The sequence below is a fragment of the Anopheles merus genome, chromosome 2R, assembly GCF_017562075.2.
Source record: "Anopheles merus strain MAF chromosome 2R, AmerM5.1, whole genome shotgun sequence".
In the NCBI taxonomy this organism is placed as follows: domain Eukaryota; kingdom Metazoa; phylum Arthropoda; class Insecta; order Diptera; family Culicidae; genus Anopheles; species Anopheles merus.
Window position 1 is genome coordinate 9,384,140 of NC_054082.1, and position 24,456 is coordinate 9,408,595.

At 49.7% G+C, this 24,456-nt stretch overlaps 6 protein-coding genes across 17 annotated transcripts in view; 4 read left to right on the forward strand and 2 right to left on the reverse strand.

The window, feature by feature from the left end:
- The first annotated feature begins 235 nt into the window (after window positions 1-235).
- On the forward strand, window positions 236-4,956 carry LOC121588662 (prolyl 3-hydroxylase sudestada1-like). 3 transcript variants are annotated; one of them, XM_041906858.1, is made up of 6 exons: window positions 236-526; window positions 2,923-3,013; window positions 3,070-3,209; window positions 3,295-3,495; window positions 3,558-3,776; window positions 3,845-4,956. In XM_041906858.1, the coding sequence occupies exons 1-6, from the start codon at window positions 370-372 to the stop codon at window positions 4,804-4,806; spliced, it is 1,770 nt and encodes a 589-aa protein (XP_041762792.1). In that variant the 5' UTR covers window positions 236-369; the 3' UTR covers window positions 4,807-4,956. The 3 variants fall into 3 exon arrangements, with proteins under 3 accessions (XP_041762792.1, XP_041762793.1, XP_041762795.1); XM_041906859.1 differs by lacking the exons at window positions 2,923-3,013; window positions 3,070-3,209; window positions 3,295-3,495; window positions 3,558-3,776; window positions 3,845-4,956 and adding an exon at window positions 1,143-2,832; XM_041906861.1 differs by lacking the exons at window positions 236-526; window positions 2,923-3,013; window positions 3,070-3,209; ... (1 more) ...; window positions 3,558-3,776; window positions 3,845-4,956 and adding exons at window positions 549-971; window positions 1,143-2,834.
- On the reverse strand, window positions 4,890-5,844 carry LOC121588665 (protein lin-52 homolog). Its single transcript, XM_041906865.1, has 4 exons — window positions 5,567-5,844; window positions 5,406-5,477; window positions 5,254-5,313; window positions 4,890-5,163 (listed from the first exon to the last, which is right to left on the reverse strand). The coding sequence occupies exons 1-4, from the start codon at window positions 5,592-5,594 to the stop codon at window positions 5,018-5,020; spliced, it is 306 nt and encodes a 101-aa protein (XP_041762799.1). The 5' UTR covers window positions 5,595-5,844; the 3' UTR covers window positions 4,890-5,017.
- Window positions 5,845-6,237: 393 nt separating this feature from the next.
- Window positions 6,238-11,577, forward strand: LOC121588661 (ceramide kinase). The gene is made up of 8 exons (XM_041906857.1): window positions 6,238-6,993; window positions 7,460-7,714; window positions 8,089-8,307; window positions 8,379-8,654; window positions 8,730-9,080; window positions 9,157-9,536; window positions 9,635-9,807; window positions 9,879-11,577. The coding sequence occupies exons 1-8, from the start codon at window positions 6,882-6,884 to the stop codon at window positions 10,018-10,020; spliced, it is 1,908 nt and encodes a 635-aa protein (XP_041762791.1). The 5' UTR covers window positions 6,238-6,881; the 3' UTR covers window positions 10,021-11,577.
- A 269-nt stretch (window positions 11,578-11,846) lies between these two features.
- On the reverse strand, window positions 11,847-13,309 carry LOC121588664 (ADP-ribosylation factor 2). Of its 2 annotated transcripts, none has more exons than XM_041906863.1 (4): window positions 13,164-13,309; window positions 12,721-12,882; window positions 12,134-12,522; window positions 11,847-12,058 (listed from the first exon to the last, which is right to left on the reverse strand). In XM_041906863.1, exons 2-4 carry the CDS (start codon window positions 12,785-12,787, stop codon window positions 11,972-11,974), a joined length of 543 nt encoding a protein of 180 aa, XP_041762797.1. In that variant the 5' UTR covers window positions 12,788-12,882; window positions 13,164-13,309; the 3' UTR covers window positions 11,847-11,971. The 2 variants fall into 2 exon arrangements, with proteins under 2 accessions (XP_041762797.1, XP_041762798.1); XM_041906864.1 differs by having other exon boundaries at window positions 13,078-13,171.
- A 1,284-nt stretch (window positions 13,310-14,593) lies between these two features.
- Window positions 14,594-17,912, forward strand: LOC121589445 (peptidyl-prolyl cis-trans isomerase CYP95-like). The gene is made up of 3 exons (XM_041908385.1): window positions 14,594-14,941; window positions 15,039-17,429; window positions 17,493-17,912. Exons 1-3 carry the CDS (start codon window positions 14,840-14,842, stop codon window positions 17,535-17,537), a joined length of 2,538 nt encoding a protein of 845 aa, XP_041764319.1. The 5' UTR covers window positions 14,594-14,839; the 3' UTR covers window positions 17,538-17,912.
- A 671-nt stretch (window positions 17,913-18,583) lies between these two features.
- LOC121590819 (high affinity cGMP-specific 3',5'-cyclic phosphodiesterase 9A) overlaps window positions 18,584-24,456 on the forward strand; it is a 122,591-nt gene continuing 116,718 nt past the window's right edge. For 7 of the 9 annotated variants that reach the window (XM_041910841.1, XM_041910842.1, XM_041910840.1 and 4 more), the window contains exons 1-2: window positions 18,584-18,652; window positions 19,881-20,736. The gene's annotated coding sequence lies outside the window, so the exon portion shown is untranslated. The remainder of the gene's footprint in view (window positions 18,653-19,880; window positions 20,737-24,456) is intronic. The other 2 variants (XM_041910843.1, XM_041910844.1) reach the window with 2 other exon arrangements.

The following is a 24,456-nucleotide window of genomic DNA, read 5'->3' on the forward strand; positions in this document are numbered from 1 at the left end:
TTATGTATTTACTAAGGATAATTAATTTTTTTCAAAAAAATTAAAAAAAAGCTAAACATTTTACCAGGTCAACTGGCTCCTCTTCCACTATCTCCGGAGATAATCCGGATTCGAATCCGAAAGCTGCTGGATTCGGATCAATGCGAATCCGGCTGCAGGCTAATTTCGCCCATCACTAAAACGAACTGTCATCGGTTTGACGTTTTGGCGGCTGTCTAATGCATTGTATTTTTTTTTTTTGCTTCGCACACGCAAGAAAACAAGGTGGAGCTACTGGTCCACCGATAACTCTGCGGTACAGTTCTAGTCCCGTTTGGAAAGAGTAGCTGCATGTGCAAGCTGCAGCACGATTGCAAGTAAGCTGTAAGCATGAGTGCGAAGACGCCGAGTGAAGAAACAAAAGCACAAACCAAAGCGAGCCGCAGCAGCAGCGATATGGCCACCGACAAGCGGCGGGTGCAGCAGAACGACGATGCCTCCGGAGAACAATGCGAAGCCGGTTCCTCTTCAGCAGCGCGCGAGGATGGTAAAGCACCTCTTTTCATTTCATTTTCACCTTACAATTTCCCTCCGTGCGCTGTGTGTTCCATTGCCCCCTGTTCCATTGCCCAAAAGCATCCGAAAGCGTGTGTGTGTGTGTGCGTGCCCGGTGCACATGTACACAAACACACAGAAACACGCGCGCGCGATTTTCCACCCGGACGGAGGGGACAACCATGCGCCATGCGCTTTTCGCTTCATGCTCACACGTTTATCCAACATTTTTACCCGGATGAAGGCACTTGAAACGATCGGTTTTTGGTTTAACTTTCTGTCAAGATAAACCCCAAAACGCCCGCGCTCTACGAAACCGAACCCGCGAAACGCGATGCGCGTCCCGGAAAGTGTTTTATATTTTCAGTACGATCAGGTTTTGCTTTTAAAATCGTAAGCCGTGTCGGGAGGGCCAGACTCTGGATAAAAAATGATGGGTGAGTGTGATTTTCTTTCGTTTCCTTTCTTGTTTTATTATGTGGACTTCTACACAAAACACGTGACAAAACCCGTTCCGATTCCATCTTCCCATCACAAATGGAGTGTGCTTGAATGAGTTCTAACGTGGACGTTCCCCGTTTTTCTCTCTGTTCCCCCGCTTTTTACAGACACAGCGAAGCCACCCGCCTCCAAACGCACCAAACGATGCGACGACCGCAACACCGAGCTAGTCTCAATCAATGGATGCTTTTTCGACGACGAATTCCGCGAACGGTTCAAGGCGGCGTGGCAGCGGCGCGAAACCAGCGCCGGCTGCAATTACGAGCTCAAGCAGGCCCCGTTCCAGCTGGCCGTGCTGCAAAACTTCCTCCAGGAGGATGCGAAGCGGGCGGACGCCACGAAGCGGCTCGAGGCGGAGTTCAGCACCGTCGACTGGAAGCGAAAGCAGATGGATCTGTACGAGTTCTACCAGACGGACGATCTGTGCAGCCTCGAGCGGGACTACCTGCAAGCGTTCTACACGGTGCTGAAGGAGCAGATGATGCCGCTGGTGGAGGAGCTGACCGGTATCAAGCTGACGCACGTGTCCGCCTCCTGCTCGATGTACAACGCGGGCGACTATCTGCTCGTGCACGACGACCTGCTGTCCGATCGGCGGATAGCGTACGTGTTCTATCTTAGCCCCTGGGACTGCCACAGACGGTGGCAGGCGAAGGATGGCGGCGCACTGGAGCTTTTCCGGGCGGACGGGAATCAGCTGCCCGTGTTTCCGGTGACGGACAAGATCTACCCGCAGAACAATCAGCTGGTACTGTTCCGGGTGTGTGAACAATCGTTCCATCAGGTGGGCGAAGTGACCACCTTCGAGTATCCGCGGTTAACCATCAACGGGTGGTTTCATGGGCCGGCAGCACCAGTGCCGGCTGGCGGGAAGGGTGCGCTCGCCGGTCCGCAAGCTCCGTCGATCATTATCGATACGCATTACATGAGCCCGCGCAAGATCGACGCCGAGCTGGGCGAGTGGATCAACGACGTGTACCTCGTGGACGAGGTGAAGCAGAACGTGCAGAAGAAGGTGGAAATGTTTTCGGAAGTATCGCTCGAACAGTTTCTGCTCGGGCCCCGGTTTACGGCACTGCTGGAAAGTCTCCGTACCGGGGCGAACCTTGAGTGGAGAATCAAGGGACCGGCCCATTTGCGGAAGTACGAGGTGCTGAACTTTAAAGCACTGCCCGAGGCCAATCCGTTGCGAGCGTTGTACGATCTGTTCACGAGCAGAACGATGTTCCGGCTGCTGTACGACTACACCGAGCTAGACCTGTACGGGCGGAAGGCGAAAACGCCCAAATGTGCCATCGAGCTGCAGCGCTGGGAGCGGGGCTGCTACACGGTGCTGGGCGATTCGTCCACGTACGCCGACAGCACGCTGGACATTACCTTCTACCTGAACGCGCAGGAAAATGTCGGCGTCATTACGTATCTCGTGCCGGAGGGCGAGGGAAAGGAGCAGGAGCGGCAAGGATCGGCCAATCAAAGCGATGCGCCGCAAGCGTCGTCATCGTCGACCACCTCGCCGTACACGGAATGCTATGAGGATGATCCAGTGCTGCTAACGCTGCTGCCGAAGGACAATGTACTGAACGTGGTGTACCGGGCGGAAGGAACGACCAAGTTTACCAAATACGTTTCGCACAATACGCATCTCGAAAAGGCGGACGGTGATGGTCACGCTTACACCTACATACTGGTGTGCAGCTACAAGGAGTAGAAACAGGGACATGCGTATCGTGCGTAAAGAAAATAATTACAAATAAAAACATTGCACAACGATGGCACCTGATGAAACAATGATGTGTTTTATTATTGAATTGTTGATTGAACTTTAACTTATTTTTAAAACTATGTTCATGTATGCTAATCGTGTACCTTTCTCTACTCTATTTGCAGCTGCCATTCACATCTACGCCACGATTGCTTTCATAGTCATAATCATCGTGATTGGTGTGCCAATGTGGTGGAAAACGACCGAAGTCTACCGGTAAGCAGACTGTTTGAACGCTTGGCTTGCCCTTAACTCACCAATGCTCTTTACAGCGTTTCCCTACCCTACTCTGAAATTCGTGCCCTGAATGAGGATCCAATTAAGGCGACGTTTCGGCTGGGCCTGTACTGCCAGTCGGCCGAACGGCGCGAAATTCTATCATTCGAGTTGCGCAAAAAATTCGAACAAAATTGTACGTAAATAGCCGTTATTTTTTGCTTAGCAAAACTCTGCGATTAGAACGGAACCGGACAGTTAACATTTACTTTGAATTGTAGTTGTGTTCGAGCTGGACCTGCAGCTGCTGTCCCTAGATGCGGACACACTGTCCACAATTAAGACACCGGCCAGGCTGGAGGCGGAACTGCAAAAACACTACCCATCTACCTTGGGACATTTTCTGTTCATCGAATGGCCTAAGCTGGACGACGACATACTCGTTACCTCCGATCGTACGGCGTTCATATCGGAAAGTGCATGTAGGTGAACCATCACTACGTGGGACCGAACACGCTTAACTTTAGCGCATTTTCTATTGCAGCGTCCCTTAAGGCCTACCAAGTGCTGTCGTCATGGTTACTGCAGGAATACAAGCTCAAAGCAATACTTGGCTCGAGAGACGCGCAGCAGACACTGATGGGCCGCCAGCTGCGCCTGAACTCGGCACCGTTGCAAGCGCAGTACGAAGTGCTGATAACTGTGCTAAATCCTCGTCCCGAACTGCAGAAAGTGCACTGGAATGCTCGTGCCGCGGCGGAAAGTAAGGTGTTTGCGCAGCATCCTTACCAGACAAGCGTTACACACTCTTTGCTACTGTTTTCATTTTAGATTACATTGAACCATTTCTTAGCGAGCTGTCGGGCATCACCAACTTTACCATCAAGACGCAATGGATTTACCAGGTCGGGCTGGAAGGAGCCGGCGCACAGCCGAAGCAAGTGCCGGACGATTCGAAGCTTGGCCGCCATTACGCGCTGGCCGAGGATAGCTTGCCGCACATTATCACCTCGCTGGAGAAGAAGCTCGGCACACAGATCACCGACAATCCGTGCATTCATCTGGTCGTGTACGTTCCTCCCTGTGCGCAGGCCCCGCTGCGCATTTACCGCCGCGACGGGCAGCGTGCTGCCCCGCTGGCCAGCAGCGTGGAAGCGTTTACGTCGGCCAAATGGGGTGGCATTGTGTTTGCGAACCCGGCCGAAGCGACCTGCGTCCGGTACATGGAAACGGAACAGTTTAGCGATGTGTACATACACGCACAGGACGTAATGCCGGTGCTGCTGTACCAGCTGCGCAAAATATTCGATCTCGAAAACAATACGCCCCTGCTGGACGCAACGCTCGTGCCGTACAGTACGATCGAGCCGCGCGCCTGGGAGGTGGATACGTTCATGCGTACGAACACCATCTATCTGGTGCATTCGGCCACCACGACGCTGCAGTCGCTGATCCAGCTGCTCGGCGGCATCGAGTACATCGTCATCAATGACGAGGTAGGTGCGGCCATTCAGACCGCCCACCGAAAGATAGTGGCAGCGAAGCAGCAGCTGCGGGCGGGCAGGCTACAGCAGGCGGCCCTGCTAGCGCGGGAAGCGTACACGTCGGCGGAGAGAGCGTTTTTCGACCCGAGCATGCTGGCCCTGCTGTACTTCCCGGACGAGCAAAAGTATGCCATCTACATTCCGCTCTTTCTGCCCATCATGATTCCGGTGGTGTTTTCGTTCAACACCATACTGAAGTATTTCCGCAAGCGAAAGGCCACCACGGCGATCAAAGCTAAGGAAGAGTGATTGAAGTTAGCAATGACTCCCCTTCTATGGTCGTTTCGCGTGTGTTTTTGAATTGGTTGGTTCAAAACGCTAACCGAACGAAACGCAGTTTGTAGAAGGCTTACTTTATTCATTTCCTCGCGCAAATAGGAAAATATACTCTAAAACAACCTTATTGACTTATCATTCGAGGCGTGTGTAAAAGATAGATGCGAATAAGAACGTGTTTCGCTCACTTCCGTCGCGTCAGGTTGGAGAAAATTTCCAAATTTTTGCCCTTCGTGATCTCCTTTGCCTCCTGCAGTCCAATGTTGTACGCTTGGTCGAATATTTTCTTTATTTCCGCCAGCAATCCGTTCTTCGATAAGGCCCCTAGCTCTGCGTGCGTGTGTGGAGAGGGATCGAAATGAACAAAGTCGTTAGTATGGACGCGCGACGAGATAACCGCTGGCGCCGAGCTTTACTTACGATACATCGCATTAATATCGTCCTGCGTTAGGCCCTTCATCCACGACGGTGGTGTGAGTTCTAAAACAAAAAAAAAACATACAATTTAAAAATCTTCCCCTCATCATGCCGTGGATGGCGCTGGATGTTTCCTAACGGTGCGTCTCCCTTACCTCCCTTCGATTCCCACATCTCCGGGGAACCGTTGCGCTCCATCAGCTCGAGCAGTCCACTGTTATCCAGCTCTACGGGGGACGGAGTAAAACGGAAGCAAATTCCAATCAAATTAATTTCAAACACAATCTCCAAGGGCCACTGCGGGTTAAAATATTACCTTCCTTAATCTCGTACTTGTTTGGCATTTTTGTTTAACGACGACTTTGGGCCCCAGGCACGCGCAGCGGCTAGCAATGAGCAACCAGTTACGAGCTGGTCTGCGATAATTTGTACTTTTGCACCGTGCTGTGGACAACCAATCCCGTTGCCGTTGGGAAAAATTGGCCCGGAACTTTTCGCGTTTTGGTGTGGTAAATTTAAAAAAATAAGCAAAATTGTACGCGTTTCGTTGGTTTGTTGACATGAGCAACTGGAAATTTGTGACACTACCCGCGAAACACTGCGAGGGTATTTTGGGGATCTCTCGCTCTAATTCTATAGCTGTCTCGCATTCGCGTAGAACAGCCCGCAAAGCAATGCGAGGGTATTTTGGGGATCTCTCGCTCTGATTCTATAATTGTCTCGCTTCCGCCTAGAACAGCGCTCGCTAGCCAAACTTGATGTAACTAACATATATGCGTGAATACGTGTTTGTTTCACATTTTAGGGTAATGAAGTTATATACACTGAGGGACGCTACAACTATAGTGGTACGAACCATTGCTACGTGGAGGGTGCAACCATGTTCCTTCGTGCCATCCTGGTGGAATTTCACGGTTCAAGCTTGTTCAAAGTAGGCTGATCATTTTGTTTTGAAGCTAAAAACGCATTTTCTCACTTTATTCTGTAAGTTGTTGCATTGTCAAACTCATACAGCGTTTTTTATGCTTGGCTTGACAATGAACTTGTGTTCTATCGCACCGAAAGGACAATTTGCATCCAGTTGTAGTAGCAGCGCGGAACGGCCCGCGCAAGTCAAAGCAAGAGATCCGAAAAAAGTCCAAAGAGGAGAAAATGGGGAAGGCACAGCGAGAGTGTAAGTGTGTGCGTACAATTTTGGCCGATTTTTTATTTCTTGCCATGTGTGCGGCTGGTCAAAAGTCCAATGTCAAAAAAGCTCGCATACTCTTTCATGCGAGGTTGCCGACTATGAAAATGGAAGGAGTGCGAGCCATCGCAAACATCACCGGATTGTTTGACGGGGCGGTCCAAGCAGTGTTGTGCCGAGAAAACCTTGCCAAAATCCTTCGGCTGTCCAGCGGGCAACGAACGGCACGACGGCCAGACAGCACCAGCACCAGCAGCAGCAGCAGCAGCGGCAGAGAAGCTAGGATCAGCAGTTTCGGCGGACGTGATTGTTTACCGTTCTTTTTAGCCGTCGTGAACGGGCAGTTCGCTGCAGAGCGCTCTGTATGTAAGCGTCCGTGGCACGATTCAGAGCAGGGCCAGTTTTCCCAGTGGTCGTCGTCGTGTAGTGCCTCCGCGTTTCCGCAATGGACAAAGAGCACGAAGTTTTGCTCAACGCGTTTGTGATAGCCAAGAAGCGGTATCGTGTGTTCTACAATGCGGGGATTCTGGTGTGGGAAGATGAATCCTCCAAGAAAGGTAATTGTGGTACGGTAACGGTGAACTGTGTCGATTTCGAAGGTTGTGGAGAGCGTTTGTTTTGTCGGGTGGAGCTAGTGGAGGAGGAGAACAGGTATATGGCCTTGACCTTAAACCACGTAACACAGCAAATCGGCGTTGAGGTGAAGAAAACATAAAACAAACAACCCCCCTCCAAACCAGGAAGTGCATTGAACGAGCGCTATTTTCGATATTGCGGAAGTGTAAAAAGAACAATTTGAATAGAAAAACAAATTGGTTCAAATTAACTAAACAACGTTAACGTTCCATAGGTAGTTAGTAGTACTCCCCCCTTGTTTTTAATGCTCTTGTTTTGCTGAGTTGTGTTAGTCTGAATGGGGATTAGAGCTTACGAATATATCTTATCATATCCATCGTAAAAAAATCGATAGCACACGAGTCCCCACCGACTAAATCGATTTCTTCTTGTTGTTCGCCCGCGCAGCTAAAACCACCGTACCGATAACGGATGTGCTGTCGGTGTCGGTCTCGAAACTGCCCCACGCCAACGGCAAACAATGGATGAAACGGAGCAAAGCAGCAGCACCGCCGCCACCACACCCGCCGGCAGCAGCAATCGTGCGAAACGAGGCCCACGGCAGTCTGGACAGCGATCGTATTCCAGTGCTCTCGGGCTCAACCACAACCAACACGCTCGCGACGACCAGCAGCAACATTCCCCACAATCACAGCAACCGAGGTAACGTGCGGCGGTAAAGTGAAGTGGTGGTTTTTTGCTTTTGCTGTTGCTTGCGAAGAAATCACCGCCAAACACGTTTGCCTCGTTAGAAGTCTCGTTGCATGTATGTACACCGTCCAGTCAGCCGTCCGCCCCGTTTCCATGGCCCGGTAATTGGTGGCGAGAGCAGCGGATCAAGTCCCAGGGTTACGTCACAACGAGGCAGAATGATTTGCGCAAAGTAGTGAAGTGCTGGCAAAAATTGTGGTTTCAAATTGTATGACCCTTACAGCACGAGCAGTTCTTTTGGGAATTAAGCAAACTGTTTTTATCCCACTCCATCTCGGCTCATTTGCCTGTCCCCATTTAATGGTTGTTTTTATTCTACATTGCAGGCAGTCTGAACGATTTATCCGATGATGATCGCCGAGAAGCCAGCGACTACTTGGATGCGGGCACGATTCAGGCGGGGGATTCTAAATACTTGATCCTTCATTACGCTGCCCTAGTCTGCCAGAAAACGAACCGTTGGCGTGTGCGTGCCGTTGCCCTGCACAACAGCGAACCCCGTCTCGTGGAGCTCTGGTACAATCGGCTGTCGTCCGACTTAAGAGGTACAGTATTTGCCACCCAAAGCGCCCATTGCGACAATGATGGTGAATAATTCCCTTTCCTGTATCTACAGATCAAAATCGGCCCAAACATTTGCTGCTCTTTCTCAACCCGTACGGTGGCAAGAAGAACGCGCTGGCACTGTACGAACGGTACGCGAAGCCACTGTTCCGGTTGGCCGGCGTCGACATTAATCTAATTATAACGCAGCGCGCCCAGCAAATCTATGACATCGTCACCTCCAAGAGCATCCTGCTGGACAATTACGACGGGCTGGTGTGCTGCGGTGGCGACGGCACGTTTGCCGAGCTGTTCAATGGTTTGGTGACGCGCACGATGATGGATTGCGGTAAGCAAGAGATGAATGATGGCGGTGCGGTGTGAATGGTGCGAATTTTAAGCGTTTGCGCGTTCCACTTTCCAGGAATTGACATTAAGCATCCAGCCTACCTACCGAAACCAAACATTCCGATCGGCGTCATTCCTGCCGGCAGTACCGATACGGTGGCTTGCTGTCTGAACGGTACCACCGACATAAAGACTTGCATTATACACATCATACTGGGCCAGCACAGCGGACTGGACATATCGGCCGTGTACAGTGCGGACGCAGCTGCCAAGGGCGACGAAGGAGCGTCACCGGCCGGCACGGGCAGGCCGCGACCCCAGCTGCTAAAGCTGTTCGCAAGCGCCCTCTCGTACGGCTACCTGGGCGACATTGCTTACGACAGCGAAAAGTATCGCTGGATGGGACCGAAGCGTTACGATTACTCGGGTAAAATAGGGCCCCTTTTTGTGGAGGCAACATTTTGGAGCGTTTTATGTTAATGTTCCTCTTCTGGTTTTTTCAGGCTTTAAGAAATTTCTCGCCAATCGAGGTTACAATGCAGAAATTGTAGTGCATCTCGATCGGCGCGGCAAGCAAGACCCAAACGATGGTGTCCGCTGTCTCGACAAGTGTGCCCGCTGCCGGAAGGCCCAGTACGGGCGCGACTGCGGCGGGGAGCGTGCCAGCTACGAGGACGCCGACACGGAGCCGTTGGTCGTGCGGGGCAAGTTTCTGATGGTGAGCGGTGCCAACATATCCTGCTCGTGCGAACGCAGCCCGCAGGGCTTTTCGCCCTACTGCCATCTCGGGGATGGTTTGCTGGATTTGGTGCTGGTGCGCCACACGTCCATGTTTAACAACCTACGGCTGCTGCTAACAATGACATCGAAAACGAAGAAACTTGTACGTAGTTTGGTTGGTTTTTGTGAAATCCACGAGTAGATTCGCACCAAAAAGAAAATGTTCCATTTTCAATTATTTTATTGTTTTCGTTTTGTCAGAGTGAACTGCCATTTGTGGAAATCTATCGTACGAAGGAGTTCCGGTTCACTGCGAATGGGCAGAGCGAAACGAACGGGAGCGAAATTGCACCGGCAATATCGTCCGAAATGATGCGCCGTTCTAAGTGGAACTGTGATGGCGAGGTGCTGCTCGATACGAACATTATCGTTGAGTAAGTACGAGATCCGTCCGAACGGAGCGTCATCAACGCAATGGTAATAAAATGCTTTTTTCCCATTTTAGGTCCAATTGCCAGTTAATACAAGTGTTTAGGAGAGGAATACTACCTGCCGGCACGGCCGGCAATGGTGGAATCGACCAGCGGGCAGCAGCGACCAATCCAGCGGACGATAAGGAATCATGCTGTTTCGGTCTGTGTAACTAGTACTGTGTCCTTCTTAGTGGTGTTGGTCAGTATTTTATCCCCTGTCTTATCAGTTATTTAATACCCCTCCCTATTAAGCTATCGTAGCTGCAATAGGGAGTGCTCGGTTGCCGAACAGGCTATCAAGTCGTTCGTTTACCGGCAAATTTACTCTTACGTATTGCTTCCTTAGTTCCTTTATACTTCTATCGACCTTTATCGTAAACGATAAACTGTGATCATATCTTTATTATTTTGCTAATAATCCTAATACCCACTGCTGGTGCTGCTACAGCATCGTTTACTAACACGGCGATAATGGAGGCGAAAACTCTCGCCTCCCCCCCCAAAAAAAAAAAGGGAAGCCCTTTTTGCTGCTGCTGTTGCGCGAAACATTTATACGAACAAAGTATGCTAAGATAATTGGTTAGGATAGGCGTGCTTTCGGTTTAGCATCATCTAGTTTAGCATTTTGCCGAGATTCTTACCTTCTTTTTTTCTTCAACGTGTAAGCAATTTTAGACTATTGTGCAACTGACAATATCATTGTGAAAAAGGGGAGGGTTTTAGCAATGAAGAGTGAGCTTCAACATCGCACCATGGACTGTACGAATTTGTATTTGCTCAACTCGACCGGAACCCAACCACACGAGATTGTGTGAATATAGTAGTTGAATGGCGAGAGCTTACGTGGGTTCATTGGCCATTTGGACAATATTTGACTTCACGGCGAGCTAGCATGGCTGGCGGGTGATTGTAAAACTCAAATTATGGATTAAATTTACTAACACGGTCGTGATGCATGATGCAAAAATAGGAACACTCACAGCTCAAACGCTCTATTCTGTAATGCATTCGAAGATTAATATGTATTTGAAGTATTAACTATTAGAAAAAGAGCACATTGCTGGACCATTCCAGCAGACACAACTACCAAGTTCCTTTCGGTAGTTTGATAAGAAAGTAAAGATTGTTTAGTATTGTGGATTATTGATCCTATCGTAGCAAGAAAGCAATATAGCGTGTCAGCTCCGGCTCCCACAGTCACCGTTTGATGGCGTAATCAGCAACAAAAAAAGTGCACTCCTTTTCCGAGTACCATTGATAACAAAGTAATTATTTCAGTTTCTTAGCAAACGGAAGCATTCCAACTATTTTTGGGCGCAACAAGTGTGTAAGCGATTACTTTCTAATATGTGATCTTTCTTCCTTCCATCCAACGTGTATCGAACATACGTGAGACAAGCAATAGATGCAATATTGAAATAAACTGATAAACAACTAATTAGGATTTAGATGCAGGCAGAGAGAGGTGCCGGGATGGATTCTTAATACTAGGGGGGGAAACATAATCTTCAAAGAACAAAAACATGTGATTAATTTGGATTGGGAAGGCTAGAGGTTTGTGAGGAATAAAGCGGACCGCGAGCCCTTATTCCTTGCATTTGCTGCAAGTAGGAGCACGTGTAAAGCTGCCTTAGGTCGAGCGGGAGAATTGAATTGAACGCGTGTACGTGTAAAAGATTGAAACAGGAACAAAACTGCTCAAGACTAATAAATTCTTTTTTTTCCTACATTCGGCATATACTGTAATGATTCAGGCATACGGGGGACGACTATGATTAACCCATCCGAAATATCAACAAAGGGAATGATAACCCTTATCTGCGATGTCGCCTCGAAGTTGGCGTATTGGGCAGCGGAGCTTTTTGGCTGTCTTTTCTACGACAGTGACTTTTTGTTAGGAACGTTGCTAGCTGGTCTCCGGACGGTTGGTCCGGATTGAAAACACTGAGCTTTTGTGTGTTTCGTCGCTGTGTGTTTGTGATTACGTTGTTTACCTCATGTTAATGGTTGGAATTTTCATCCTACTGTTTATTCATATGAAACAATGAAATATTGTATAAGCGGTACGCCAGCGGCGTTCTTACAAAATAAACCTCTCCAGGGGACAGACCAGACCAGATTATCATCACTTTTTGGCTAGCTCGGTCGACAGCCAATCTAATCCTTCGTACAGTCCGTGGCCTTGGGTGGCGCAAGTCGCTTGAATATACCACTGCAATGAAACCGATGCACATTGCGGTTGTTAGCAGATGGAATGCAGCGCCTACTGCCGCTACCGTTTACTTACGTGTCTGTTCCGTAGCTGATTGAGGTGCAGTTTGTCTGTCAGCTCGGCGGCCGTCATCGCGTTGGGCAGATCCTGCTTGTTGGCGAACACGAGCAACACTGCGTCGCGCAGTTCGTCCTCCTGCAGCATGCTGTGCAGCTCCTTTTCCGCCTCCACGATACGCTCCCGATCGTTCGAGTCGACCACAAAGATGAGCCCCTGCGTGTTCTGGAAGTAGTGGCGCCAGAGCGGGCGAATCTTGTCCTGGCCACCGACGTCCCACACGGTGAAGCAGATGTTCTTGTACTCGACCGTCTCAACGTTGAACCCGATCGTCGGAATGGTGGTGACAATTTCGCCCAGCTTCAGCTTGTACAGAATCGTCGTCTTACCGGCAGCATCGAGTCCAACTAATCAAAAACAAACAATTCAATCTATTTAATCAGCTGTATGACTGTTTGAGTAGCTTCGAGATAAAATCGTTTAGTAAACTGGATACCTAAATCTCATCTCAAGTTTTGACTGAATTTAGTTTCTTAACACGTTCGTGGTATGAAAACATCATGCAGGAAGCTCTGCAATGTTCAATTCACTTACGAACCACTTACCCATGAGAATGCGCATCTGCTTTTTGCCGAATAATCGGGTTAGCACGCTGGAAATTGTCAGGCCCATGGTGCTGAGTTCAGCTGTGTTTTTGTTGCGCTCCGATTCCTTTCGCTGCAGGGCAATTCCTTTCAACGCAGTTCTGCCACGATTTCAACTCCGTCCTGTGGAAACAAAAACGAAGGCTTTGAATTGACCGTAAAACCAAATCTACGCCGCCAGGCCTGAATCATAATCGCTGCACTTGGGGGGGGAGGGGTATGCAGAGGAAACGGGCGTTATACCGTACTGGGTCAGCGGCAGAGAAATGCGTCACGAAGAAGGGGAATGACTGCTCGCGACGAAACCTGTCCTCTCACCTTGTCCCTGGGTTACGCCGTGCGGCTTGCGCTTGGGTAGCCGTCGGCTTTTATTCGGCGGAGTTTTGCGCACCACCTGAACTTACCCTGCTGGCGAAGGCTGGCGTAATTTCTGTAATTTCTATTGTTACACGAATCAAAACACAACAATATGCCACGTCAGTGTCGCCAAAGGGAGCCTGTTTTGCTGGAATACAAATTACAATTGGGATTTTAATAAATTCTGACACCAGCGCACCCAAGGTGATTAAAAATATCAGGTGGTGGAATTTAGAGCATTTTGACAACTCGTCACTTGGCGTAAGGTCCCCAGGATTCAAACTTTGTTTACATTTATTTAATTTGTTCAAACAATTTATCTACCACATTTTTTCGTTTGAATAAACAAGATTGATTCGAGTGTTATTTCGTGAATGTATTGTGTAATTTGATATATTTGAGGATAAAAACTAAGAATTTTTTTATTTTCCATAAATTCACATGGATTCTTCAATATTGAAGAGGAGCATGTGCAATTTAAATGAAATGTGTGATTTACTTGATTTTAAACCTCCTGAGAAGCAAAATCACTGACTGCATTGTTAAATTGATTTTTTTCGTAAATAACCAAAGCACATACATAAATGCATTTAATAAGCAAACATTTTTTTCTATATGCGATATTTTGCGGAAACCAGTGGTTAACGGTTCTAGAATACGTAAGGTCCTACAACTATGGCGACCGCCCACAAGCCATTTTTCACTATCTGATCTTTTTAATCTACCTTGGCTAGTTGTCAAATCGTTCCTACTAGTGATGGGTAAAGATGGCAACAATCCGGTGTCGACTCCGATCCGACTCCGATCAATTCGGAATCGGAAGCCTATCTCCGGAAACCTACCTCCGGAAGGTAGGTCCGCCCCGCATCATCCGGGGTCGTGTGAAATCGTCCGGAATCGCCCGGAGTCGTTCAAAGTTGAAGTCGTTAGGAGTCGTTAGGAGTCGTTCGGAGTCGTTCGGAGTCGTTCGGAGTGTTACGGAGTCTTTCGGAGTCGTTCGGAGTCGACCGGAATAGGAGTTGGGTGGTTAACGGAAGGCTCTGGACGACTCCGGGCGGATCTAGCGGTTCCAATTTGCCGGAGTCGGAATCGGACTAACAATAGTTGGAGTCGGATCGGAGTCGTGGGTGCGCTACAGAGAACACATCACTAGTTTCTACACTGGCGCCCAAGGAATATAGAGGAGATGTCTTCGTAGCGTTAGGGAGGTGGCCATTTTGAGATTCAGTTTGACAACAGCCGTTGATCTTTGTTTATAGACAACAGCCGCAATATTACGTGGAAAATGCAGATTTATGAAGTGTGGTTGCAAAATATAAGTTTTAAGTGTTAATTTTTTAAAATTAAATGTAAATAATTCGTTTATCACACCCATATACCAGCAACACTCGTCGCACTTGACAACTGCCGTCAATACTGGTTTTGTACATTTGTCTAAAGCCTTGATGACCAAAGGCTCTACATGACAACACCTCCTTTCTATTCACTTTGGCGCCATCCCGGGTTCGCATAAGCTTGGTTGGTGAGAAGAGCGAAGATTTTACAGCTAGCCTGCGCCGCCGCTGACTGCGGAAACGGACAGAAAAAAGTGGAAAACCGTTGCTCCGCGATGAATCTCAGCAAACTGGGGTGAGAGGGAACGTTTACCTTGACAGTGAAAATCAATTACTTTTCACCGATTGCCGTGCTGTGGCGTAGAATGCTCTGCTAAGTGTAGCGCAGGATGTCGAAGGTTTGTTTTCTGTGCAAAAGCAGCGAGGACGACGAGCTGCTGTTCGGCAAGTTCTACACCAAATGGAGGCTGTCCGTACATTATTATTGCTTGGTGAGTAACAGCCGAAGACGGACGAAGAGTTTGTGCAGGTGGATAATTACATGTTTGTTTGTGTTTTCTTCGTTGCACGCGTTGTACAACACTACAGCTGCTGTCGTCTAATCTGGTGCAGAACGGTGTGAACGATACGGTCGGCATCTTTGGCTTTCTCGAGCAGGATATCCGGAAGGAGAACGAGCGGACGAAGAAATGCCGCTGCTACATCTGCAAGGAGATGCACGCGAACGTGTCCTGCTGCTCGAAGAAATGCTTGCGCACGTTTCACACGGTCTGCGGCATCAAGAACCGCTGCCTGTCCCACTACACGGACACGTTCCAGTCGTGGTGCGCCTCCCATATACCGGTCGAGCGTGACGCCCAGCCGCACACGGCCGAGGAACCGTGCTCGATATGCTACGACGAGATGGGGCAGTACGATCGGATCACCTCCATCAGGGCGCCGTGCTGCCGGAACGGGTGGTTCCACCAGCGCTGCGTCGCACAGTACGCCCAATCGGCTGGGTACTTCTTCAAGTGTCCGCTGTGCAACAACGAGGACACATTCTTGCCCGAGATTCCACGGCGCGGTGTGTTTGTACCTGAGCGAGATGCGGCCTGGGAGCTGGAACCGAACGCGTTCCAGGAGCAGCTGGTTCGGCCGACCGCATGCGACGCGGAAGATTGTAAATGCGAGCAAGGGCGCAGCGTGGACAGCCACGAGTGGCGGCTGGTGATATGTGGGTCGTGCGGCTCCACCTGCCGCCACCGGCAGTGCATGGAGGCGACGCCCGAGCTGACGCGTGCCTACGTGTGCCAGCTGTGTCGGCCGATTCTTGGCGAGCGAGTATCGCTGGTCGAGGATAGCGACGACGATAGTAGCGAGGATGAGACGGTATCGTCTGGTTCGTCCAGTTCCGCGTCCCAGTTCGACAAAGTGCGCCCGGCTAAAGAGCTGTCGAGGCCGGGCTCGGGCGAGTCGGGCGTACACTGCTCAAGCTCAAGCGACGAAGCGCTGGTCGCCGTCTGCCGGCGAGCTCGCCGAAACGTGGCTACCATTGCGTCGGACGGCTCGGACAGTGAGCATTCCGATGCTAGCTCCGTGCAGTTAAGACGCTTCGTGCAGCAGAACACGGGGAAGCGTGTGCGTCGACTGGTGTCCGATGAATCGGACGAGGGAACTAGCAATCCCATGGGCGTGGAGGAGGAAGAAAAGGATCCGTCGGAAGCCGGTGGACTATCAAAGTCTGGTACCAGCAAGCATTCAAAGACAGACACCAAACCGACCACTGCGCTTGCGTTGAGCGTTGATCGCTCACCGGCTGAGCGGGTGGATGAAACGTCCGGCGTATCCGCAGCTCCTCATCCTGACGTAGTTTCTAATGACTCGACCAGTGAGAGCAACATGAGCATTAGAAAACCGAAACGAGCAAATGGCCGTCGGCGCAGTCTATCCACCTCCTCCGATGATACCCACGATACGCGTTCGGAAGACGGAAGTCATGTTTCGGAAGAGCTTGATGATTTGCCTCTGAGCATTTTCCGGCAGAAAATGCGTGGCAACAAAACGAAACCATTGCAAAAACTGTATAAGCCATCACGCAGGCGATCATCACTAGGACCGGAGCGCACCACAAAGCTTTCGGCCGATACAGGCTGCAACAAACCGGAGGACGCTAAACACACCAACCACTCAAATGCATCATCCAATAATGATGATGATGGCAGGAGAACGAGACAGCTGACCAGAAGACTGTCGTTGAACGATGCCGGCAAGCAGCGGTCGACCAGCGAAAGCAGCAGTGAAATACTACCACGGAAACGGGCAGTCGCGCGCCGCCCGAGACTTGACTCTTCCTCCGAACAGTCGGAAAAGCGAGAAGCCGTCTCAGACGAAACCACCAGCAGCAAGGCGCCGCGTAGCAAACGGCGCCGCCTTTCCCGCGAGCAGCAGCGGCACAGGCCGCGTATCGTCAGCCCACCAAGCACGCCACCGTCGCTTGCCTCGGAAACGACGTCGCAACAATCGGACACCGGCAGTACCACCGGTGGCGCCGACGCCAGCGAAGATCTGAAACACACCACCACCCCCACCTCGTCCTCCTCCCACCCCACCCTCGCTTCGGGCGGGAGTACACCGAACCGGCAGCAGTACCAGCAGTCGATTCTAAAGTTTGTCAACTGTTCGGCGCGCAAAACAACCCCGTCGAGCAGTAGCGATGGGTCGACGGAGGAGACAACTTCACCGCTCTGGTTGAAGCAGACTGGGAGAAATGGGAACAGTGACCCTGGCAAGGCGGAAAGCGGCACCAAAAAACAGGGTAGCCCAGCAGATGGCGGTAAACGTGCAATAGCGGTCAAACGAAAACGCAGCGCGACGGATCCACCAAAGCGAAGCAGAACGACCACGGAGGACACCGATGGCAAACAGCCGAACGACAGCAACGGGACACTGCAGGGGCCAACAACGAGTAAAGCGACCGCCGCAAACAAAGCAAAGAAGGTAAGGGTGTGTGTTGGCAGTTGACGGTTAGTGCGTGAGCTTATTTTCTTCTCTCATTTTTAGGACAAGGCACAGAACAATATACTGAACTATTTTAACCGCTGCTGAGTGGAATCTGCTACTGTTGGTTCGCCCGGCATTTAGGTGACTTTTGAACAGTTTTATCTTAGCTAATGAACGATACTGATTCCGGTGGGAGAGTGGTGTGTAGCAAGAAATGTTGGCCGCAACAGATTGCCAGCAGCTATGACGTGGGTGCCATCGTTGCCCCCATTGCATTTCTTTTTTTTTTATTATTTTCTTGCTTTCCGGATCATCCTGGCATTTACGAACATTTACCTACTGTATAACCTCGTGTACTGGATGGTGAATAATGTTATTGTTCTAGCTTATCTATTCTAGTATTAGTTTTTTTTTCTCTCTGTACAACCGAAACATGTTTTGATGCGATTTGGTTTTTAATTGACCCTTTCTCTGCATTAATTGCACATTGTACATTTTAACAAAAGCCCCATCGCTCCAATGACTTGCCGGACCGGCCGGCTTTAGCGTGTTACAAGTGAAATAAAACTATTTTGAAAATATGCCGCGCGCGCCACCCCGTAAACGTTGTGTGAATGTGTTTTGCTCTAATTTGATTAAACATTCGAAAACATAGCCAAATCGTTTTAAGGTGCCTGGTATATCACTAATATTCTTCTTGTTGCTTGGAAGCAGTTACAGCGTTTGTTGTAAATTAATAAGTGTAATTATTTTGAATAATATAAAAAAAGACATATTGCATACTTTCAGGCGCTTAACAAGGTCGTGCAAGTGAGGGTTTTTTGTAGGTATGGCGAACCATCGATTTTTTGTGTTTTTTTTGCTTTCGTTCCGCCCATAAGTGTAGGAAAAGCTTCCACCCCGGATCGATTTTACCGATCGATCGTGCATTGCGTGTAGATCACGGAAAGCTGCTTTACTGCCGAAAGTAGGCGCTGGGGTGGTTTTGTGCGAGTGAGAGCGAATGCATTCACATGCTCACGCCGTTGCTGCAGTGCTGCCTCCTCTCGCTCTCTCTCTCTCTGTTCCTCTCTTTTTAACTCTCTCTTTCTCGCTCTATCGCCGACAGCGTGGAGAGCGCGACGAGCAGAAAATCATTGATCAGTATGTTTTTTATCATCACCGCTGACGGACGACATACGACGCTGCCGCCGCCGCCGCCGTCGTCGTACTGCTTTGTGGTGCGTTGTTGGTGTTGGTCGTGGTTAACCCCGGGGAGGGGGTGGGGTATCGCGTACAGTATCGTTACGGACGTAATCGAGCTTGATAAGGGCAGGTGATATCGGTGCGATCAGTGCGATAAGCCGACGGCAAAGACCCGCCCTCCTGTTTTATCAACTTCCGGACCATCTGTGGCGTGCGAAAGAACGGAAGAAGGGCACCGGGAGCGATTGGTGGGAAGGGGCCGGTCGGTGGAAAAGCACCGGAGTGTGTGCGCAAAGGAGGACAAAGTGCTTTCGATCTTCGCGGTGTCAACGTGCGTGAATCAAAGTCGGTCGGTTTTGTTATCTGCATCTTTTTTTTGCACCAACCAGAGAGAGGCTACCAGAGAGAGAGCGAGCGCGAACGAGAGTAAGTGAATGAGTGAGAGCGAGGGTGTTGCAGGGTTGAAGAAAGCAGGCGACTGGTAATTTCTCAGTACCGTCACTAAAATTGGTCGTGCGCCCACCGCTTGTTTGTGTATGTGTGTGTGTGCGCGTATGTGGGGAAGAACGATCGTGCATACGTGCGTGCGTACGTGTAGGGTGTAGTGTAAGTGGGTGAGTTTGGCGCTCATGCAAAGTTGTACGCTAGAGTGGTGTGCGCCACTACGATCCGCTCGTGACAGCTGACAGATGCGCCCTGGGGGGAGGCGGGTGTGACAAGCGAGAATGCAAGCAGGGTGCGCTGCCGATCAAGATTGTTCTTGATCTACCGAGGGGCGGCAATCTCACACGGGGATGCTGCCGTGGTGCATGCGAGATCGTGCGGCCGCGTTTGTGTATGTTAGATGAGGGAGGGGGGGATCTCCAGAATTGGAAGAATCGTATCACGGACAGTGGCGTCTGCCTCGGGCCCAACCATCAACAACGAAAAAAAAAAAAACAAATACCAAGTGTGCGTTCAAGATTATCTGTAACCGCGTGCGTGCATGTGTGTGTTGGTTTGGTGAGATTTCTCGACATTGCCACACTCTCTTACTCGCTCTCTCTCTCTCTCTTTCTTCTGTCGTTCTTAACCGCTTGCTAGGAGTGCTGGGGCAGAGTTCTTCCAGCGGGGTCAGAACTTGAACCGCGCGAGATACCCCGCGCCACAGTGTCAAATACAAGGTGCTGGTGCAGGCACCGCCGCCCTGCGATCCGCTTCTCTCCTATCTGTATTCATTTATTGTTTATTGTATCATCTTCCTAACATTCTCTCGCTTCACAGTGTGCGTGTGTACCGTATGTGTGTGTGTGTGTGTGTGTGTGTGTGTCTGTTTATTTTGTTGATGTTTGGCCATCTCCCGCAGTGGGGATTGCACATTGATAACCGCTAGAAGGAGAGGTTCGGGAACGTGTGTGTGTATTTCTGTGTCGCTTGTGTTTTTTACGTCGAAGCAGTTCGGCTAGGTGTTGGCCCTGTTGACCGGCCGCACTGTCGTGACGGCCGTGATCTTCATTTGCACTCTACTGGTGTGCGTCTGTGTGTTCGATCGTGTGCGTGTGTAGATGCCGGATAAGCGCGCACGGATAAGCAGCACCGCGGCTGATTAGAGGCAACGCGCGTTCGTCCGTCCGCGAGAACGGATCTAGACGGCTGTGCGAACGGAAAGAGACGGAGCAGGCACAGTGCTCGCGCTCTCACTCGTACCACAGTAGGCCAGCAAGCGTGCGCGCGCGCAAACTCAGCTGTCGTCCGCCGTAGCAGCAGCAGCCTCCACACCACCATCGAGACACAAAACAAGAAGCTTATCAGCAAACACTTATCGATCGTGCGGCTGTATATGTGTGTGTATGTACGTTCTTTCTTTCTCTCACTCTCTCTCTCTCTCTCTCTCATGAAAGCGTGACAGTGTTTTTTTTTCTAATGGTAGTGAAAAGTGAGAAACAGCAACTGTCGTCCGTCTAACGCTGTCCCGCTCGCGCTCTGTTTTCATGCTTTGGAGCCATCCACACACATACACACAGTGACCGCATCGCCGCCGAGTCACGATCAACCGAACGGAACCGGATCCGACAGCGTACGGGTTTGAAAAAAAAAAACACTAGGGAAAGAGAAGAAGAATCACAAGCGCAAAGAGGAGGTAGGTACCAAAGTGCGTGCAAACTGTGTGTGCGTGTGTGTGTGTATGAACGGGTGAGGCTGTAATACGATCCATTGCGAATGCACTGATTGCGAATGGAGCGAATGGAGAGTAGTCTCCCCTCGCTACGCGCACCTCGCCTCCCTTGGCAGTTCAATCGGCCAGCTACTCCCGCTTTCCGGTCCCTTCGGTCCGGTCCCTGCTTGATGATGTTGGGGGAGGGAGCAGGATGCACAGCTGCAGGGAGTAATCTCGTTCAGGCACAGGGGGGGGGGGGGGGGGGGGTCGGTTAGAATGCCAGAACCAACAACAGTCGGCAAGGTCGTCGTCGTCGCCGTCGTTCGAGACGCATTTTGAGATTGATCGAATGTGACCGAATGTGCAACTACATCACATACAGACTCTGGGCCAGCATTACAAACGGCGGATGGCGCCTACTGCGTCCGATGATGGTGTTGGTGGTAGTGTTGTGTTTATTGTATGCAGCCCCCAGCACTGCCCGAGCGACGTTGCCCCCGTTACCGATGCAATCCGTTGCATCCCCCCGGTGGTGAACCGGTTTGTTCTTACCATCCGGCAACTTTCTCGCCACCCTGCTGCAGCTGCTTTGCGCCGTTGCATTGGCTTTTTTTTCTCCTTATAGGCATCTTCACACCGGGACCGAGACGAATGTATCGATCCCCTGTGGCATTCTAACGTCCGAGAGAGCTGCTGCTTTAGAGGGGGGAAGCGATTTCGATATTGGATCGGTATCGACGCTGCGACGCTGTTTTACTGTTGTGTCGTTGTATGTTTTTGATTGGTTGGTAGTTGGACGATACCAAGCGGTTAGGATCTGTTTTGGATCATAAAGTTATGAGTGAAAGAGATCTGACGACGAACATTGAGTTGAGAGGCTGTGTTCTGTATCTGTATTTCCTCCGTAAGTCTAAAATAAGCCAAAGAGTGTGCTATAAAACCATAATTTTCATTGATAACGGATGACCGAAACGTGACCATGATATAATGATTGTAAACGAATTCGCTTCAAGTGGGCCACTCGCGGTCCGTTGAATTTTAATTAATAAATAACAAATAACAAAAATAATTAGAGAAAAGCGCATTTGCCTGCCAATGGGTCGTGAGAGGATCTGATATCCATCACCACTACCCAACAAGCAGAGATAACGCACCAGATTTCGGTACTGAGCCAGGACACTTGTTGTGTCACAAAGGAATGCAGTTCTACAACAGAATGCCTAAAGAGGCAGTCGGTAGTGGTTCAGCATCTGAGTTTCGATAGAGTGTGCTGGTTAGAAGTAGAGTTGCCTAAATGGTTAGCGATCTATCAACTACGACGATAATGATGATAAAACAAAAAGAAAATAGAATGTGATTACATTAAATTGAGACGCGAAATGTAGACTTTTGAAATCAGGATTAGGCGTCAACAGGCAAGCAACCCTATGCACGTGTTTTGTGATTGATTTCTCAAAGATGTACTCGATAGCAATTGCAGCAACGATTAAATTACCCCAAGCTACATCGAACATCTCAATCTTATCCAAGGGTCAGAGGTGGGTCATCATCATCTGCATCATCATCATTCTACAGCCATTCTTATTCGGCTAAACTCGATCGTCTTGAACCTTGTCATACCAGTTAGAAGCTTTCCGTTCGATAAGACACCACTATCACCTGTGCATGCTTTTTGTGCTACATCATTCGTAGTGAAGGAAAAGCGACGATCTCCTCGTGATCAGTCAGCATTTCCTTCGTAGCAGATGAGGGTAGCCAAATGCAAAACGATGCTTTGATAAGAGCAACAGTTTCATCTCGTTTACTCCCACTTTACTTTGTCGCATCGTGTCGTGTTGTTCTGAGCTCCTGTGAACCGTCCACGTCTCTCAGGTCGTCAGGAGCTCCAATCCCGTTCCCGTTCGATGTTCTGGGTTGGGGCGGCGGGATACGTAGGAGCTTTTCCGTGTCTGCTCGCAGTACAATCGCGCCAAGGTCAGTAAATTTGACATTAACCTCTTCCAGCTGCTGCTGCTGCTGCTGCTGCTGATAATCGAAACATGGGAGGAGGAGAAAGTATTGGAAGTAAATTACTCTTCGAAGTCTAATACCGCGGCATCATCTCGATCGTTGATAAAGAACACGCCAAATAATCAGCAAAAATGAGTAAACCATTTGCCTTTCGCAGATTTTGCACAACTATCTGTGGTAAGGGTTTTGCATTTTGTTTTTTTTTTTGTTGTTGTGATCTTTAATATGTCTGAAAGAAGGGGACACACGAAGGGGCCAAAGGCTACTTGGCAAAGTATCCGCTTATTAAATGCACCGCATCTTTATCACGGCCCCGTAGTAAAGTTTGGTCCACATGGAGTTTAGAGGCCAGTGACTGGCGATAGAAGAGGCCAAAAAGACCGAACCCACCCGCGGGTCGGGGGTTGAGGGAAGGGTGGGATGTGTTTCTCATGCTTTGTGAGCTGCACCGGAAGTGGTTAGTTAGATGTTAGGACGGCGATAATAATCGGGGTGGTGGTAGTGGTGCCTTTCGAAGGCACGTCTCATGGGTTCCCCGATGGAAGTGGAGCGCTTTGTGTCACTACTTCGCATAAAATACGCCTAAACTGTGACACCCTTTTTCGCCCTGCTTGTATGTGTAAGTCAATAGAAAGGGGTTAGCGTTTGGCGATAAAGCCATCATCAAAACGATTGTGTACTACAAGTAGGAGACACAGCAGAAAACCGAATCTGATAGTCGTGTAGGAGGGAAATGTTGAATCAGAAATTGTTCACACCTTTTTTGTTGTTGTTGTGCAACTTGTGGGGGGGATCTTATTGACTCTGAAAACGACACTGGCGATGGTTTGTGCATTTCATTAGCGAAGGCGTATTTTCGGACGGCGTGTTGAGTATTTGCTGGGACGGATGCTTGGTGTTGGTACGCACGGCTGGCATTGTATTAAAATAGCCCTGTGAGGTTTAAATTGAGATGACAAAAAAAAAACTGAGTCAAAATTTTGGACTCAATTTTCTCGTCACCCGTTTCCGAAGCTCCGATCACACAGCACTTTGCGAAACACTGCCTGCGCTGCACCCTCCGATATTTATTCCACCTGCGTGAAAGGGATAAATCCAAACGAAGAAAGCGAATGCGAACGATCGTAACGAGCAGCTCATTTCTTACCCCTTACCCCGACCCCGACCCCCCGATGCCGTGTGCTAATGAATTTAAATAAACGGTCCTCCCCCCCCCATCCACCCACTGCTACTGATCCACCCGGGGCACTGCTGATCGGGGCGCGAGACACAATATTGTTGTTGTTTGCGGCTGTGACAAGATTCGTTCCTCAGCGTCTTGGCGGCCCAGTTTCGGTTTTATGGTTTCAGTTACACACTGTGCCTCTACCAGCCGTTGCTGCTGGTTTAATGATGTATGCAGGTGAAGGATTTAAAACAATTGCATGCATATGTATGTATGTCCGCGGCACAACCCACGCTGCGAACCTTCGGCATTTCTGCACGGCGAAGGCCTCTTTGGTGATGTGTGGGGTGGCTGTACCTTCGAATTTGGAGCTCAAACCAGTGAGGCTATTAGTGTGTAATGTTTTTTTTTTTTTAATTTAGCAAATTGATAACCCTGCTACCGCTCTTTACCCTCCCTTTTACCGGGTTAATGTGTTTTATATATTTTTGCTGTTTTAATTTAACGGGTTCAAAATCGCACTTTAC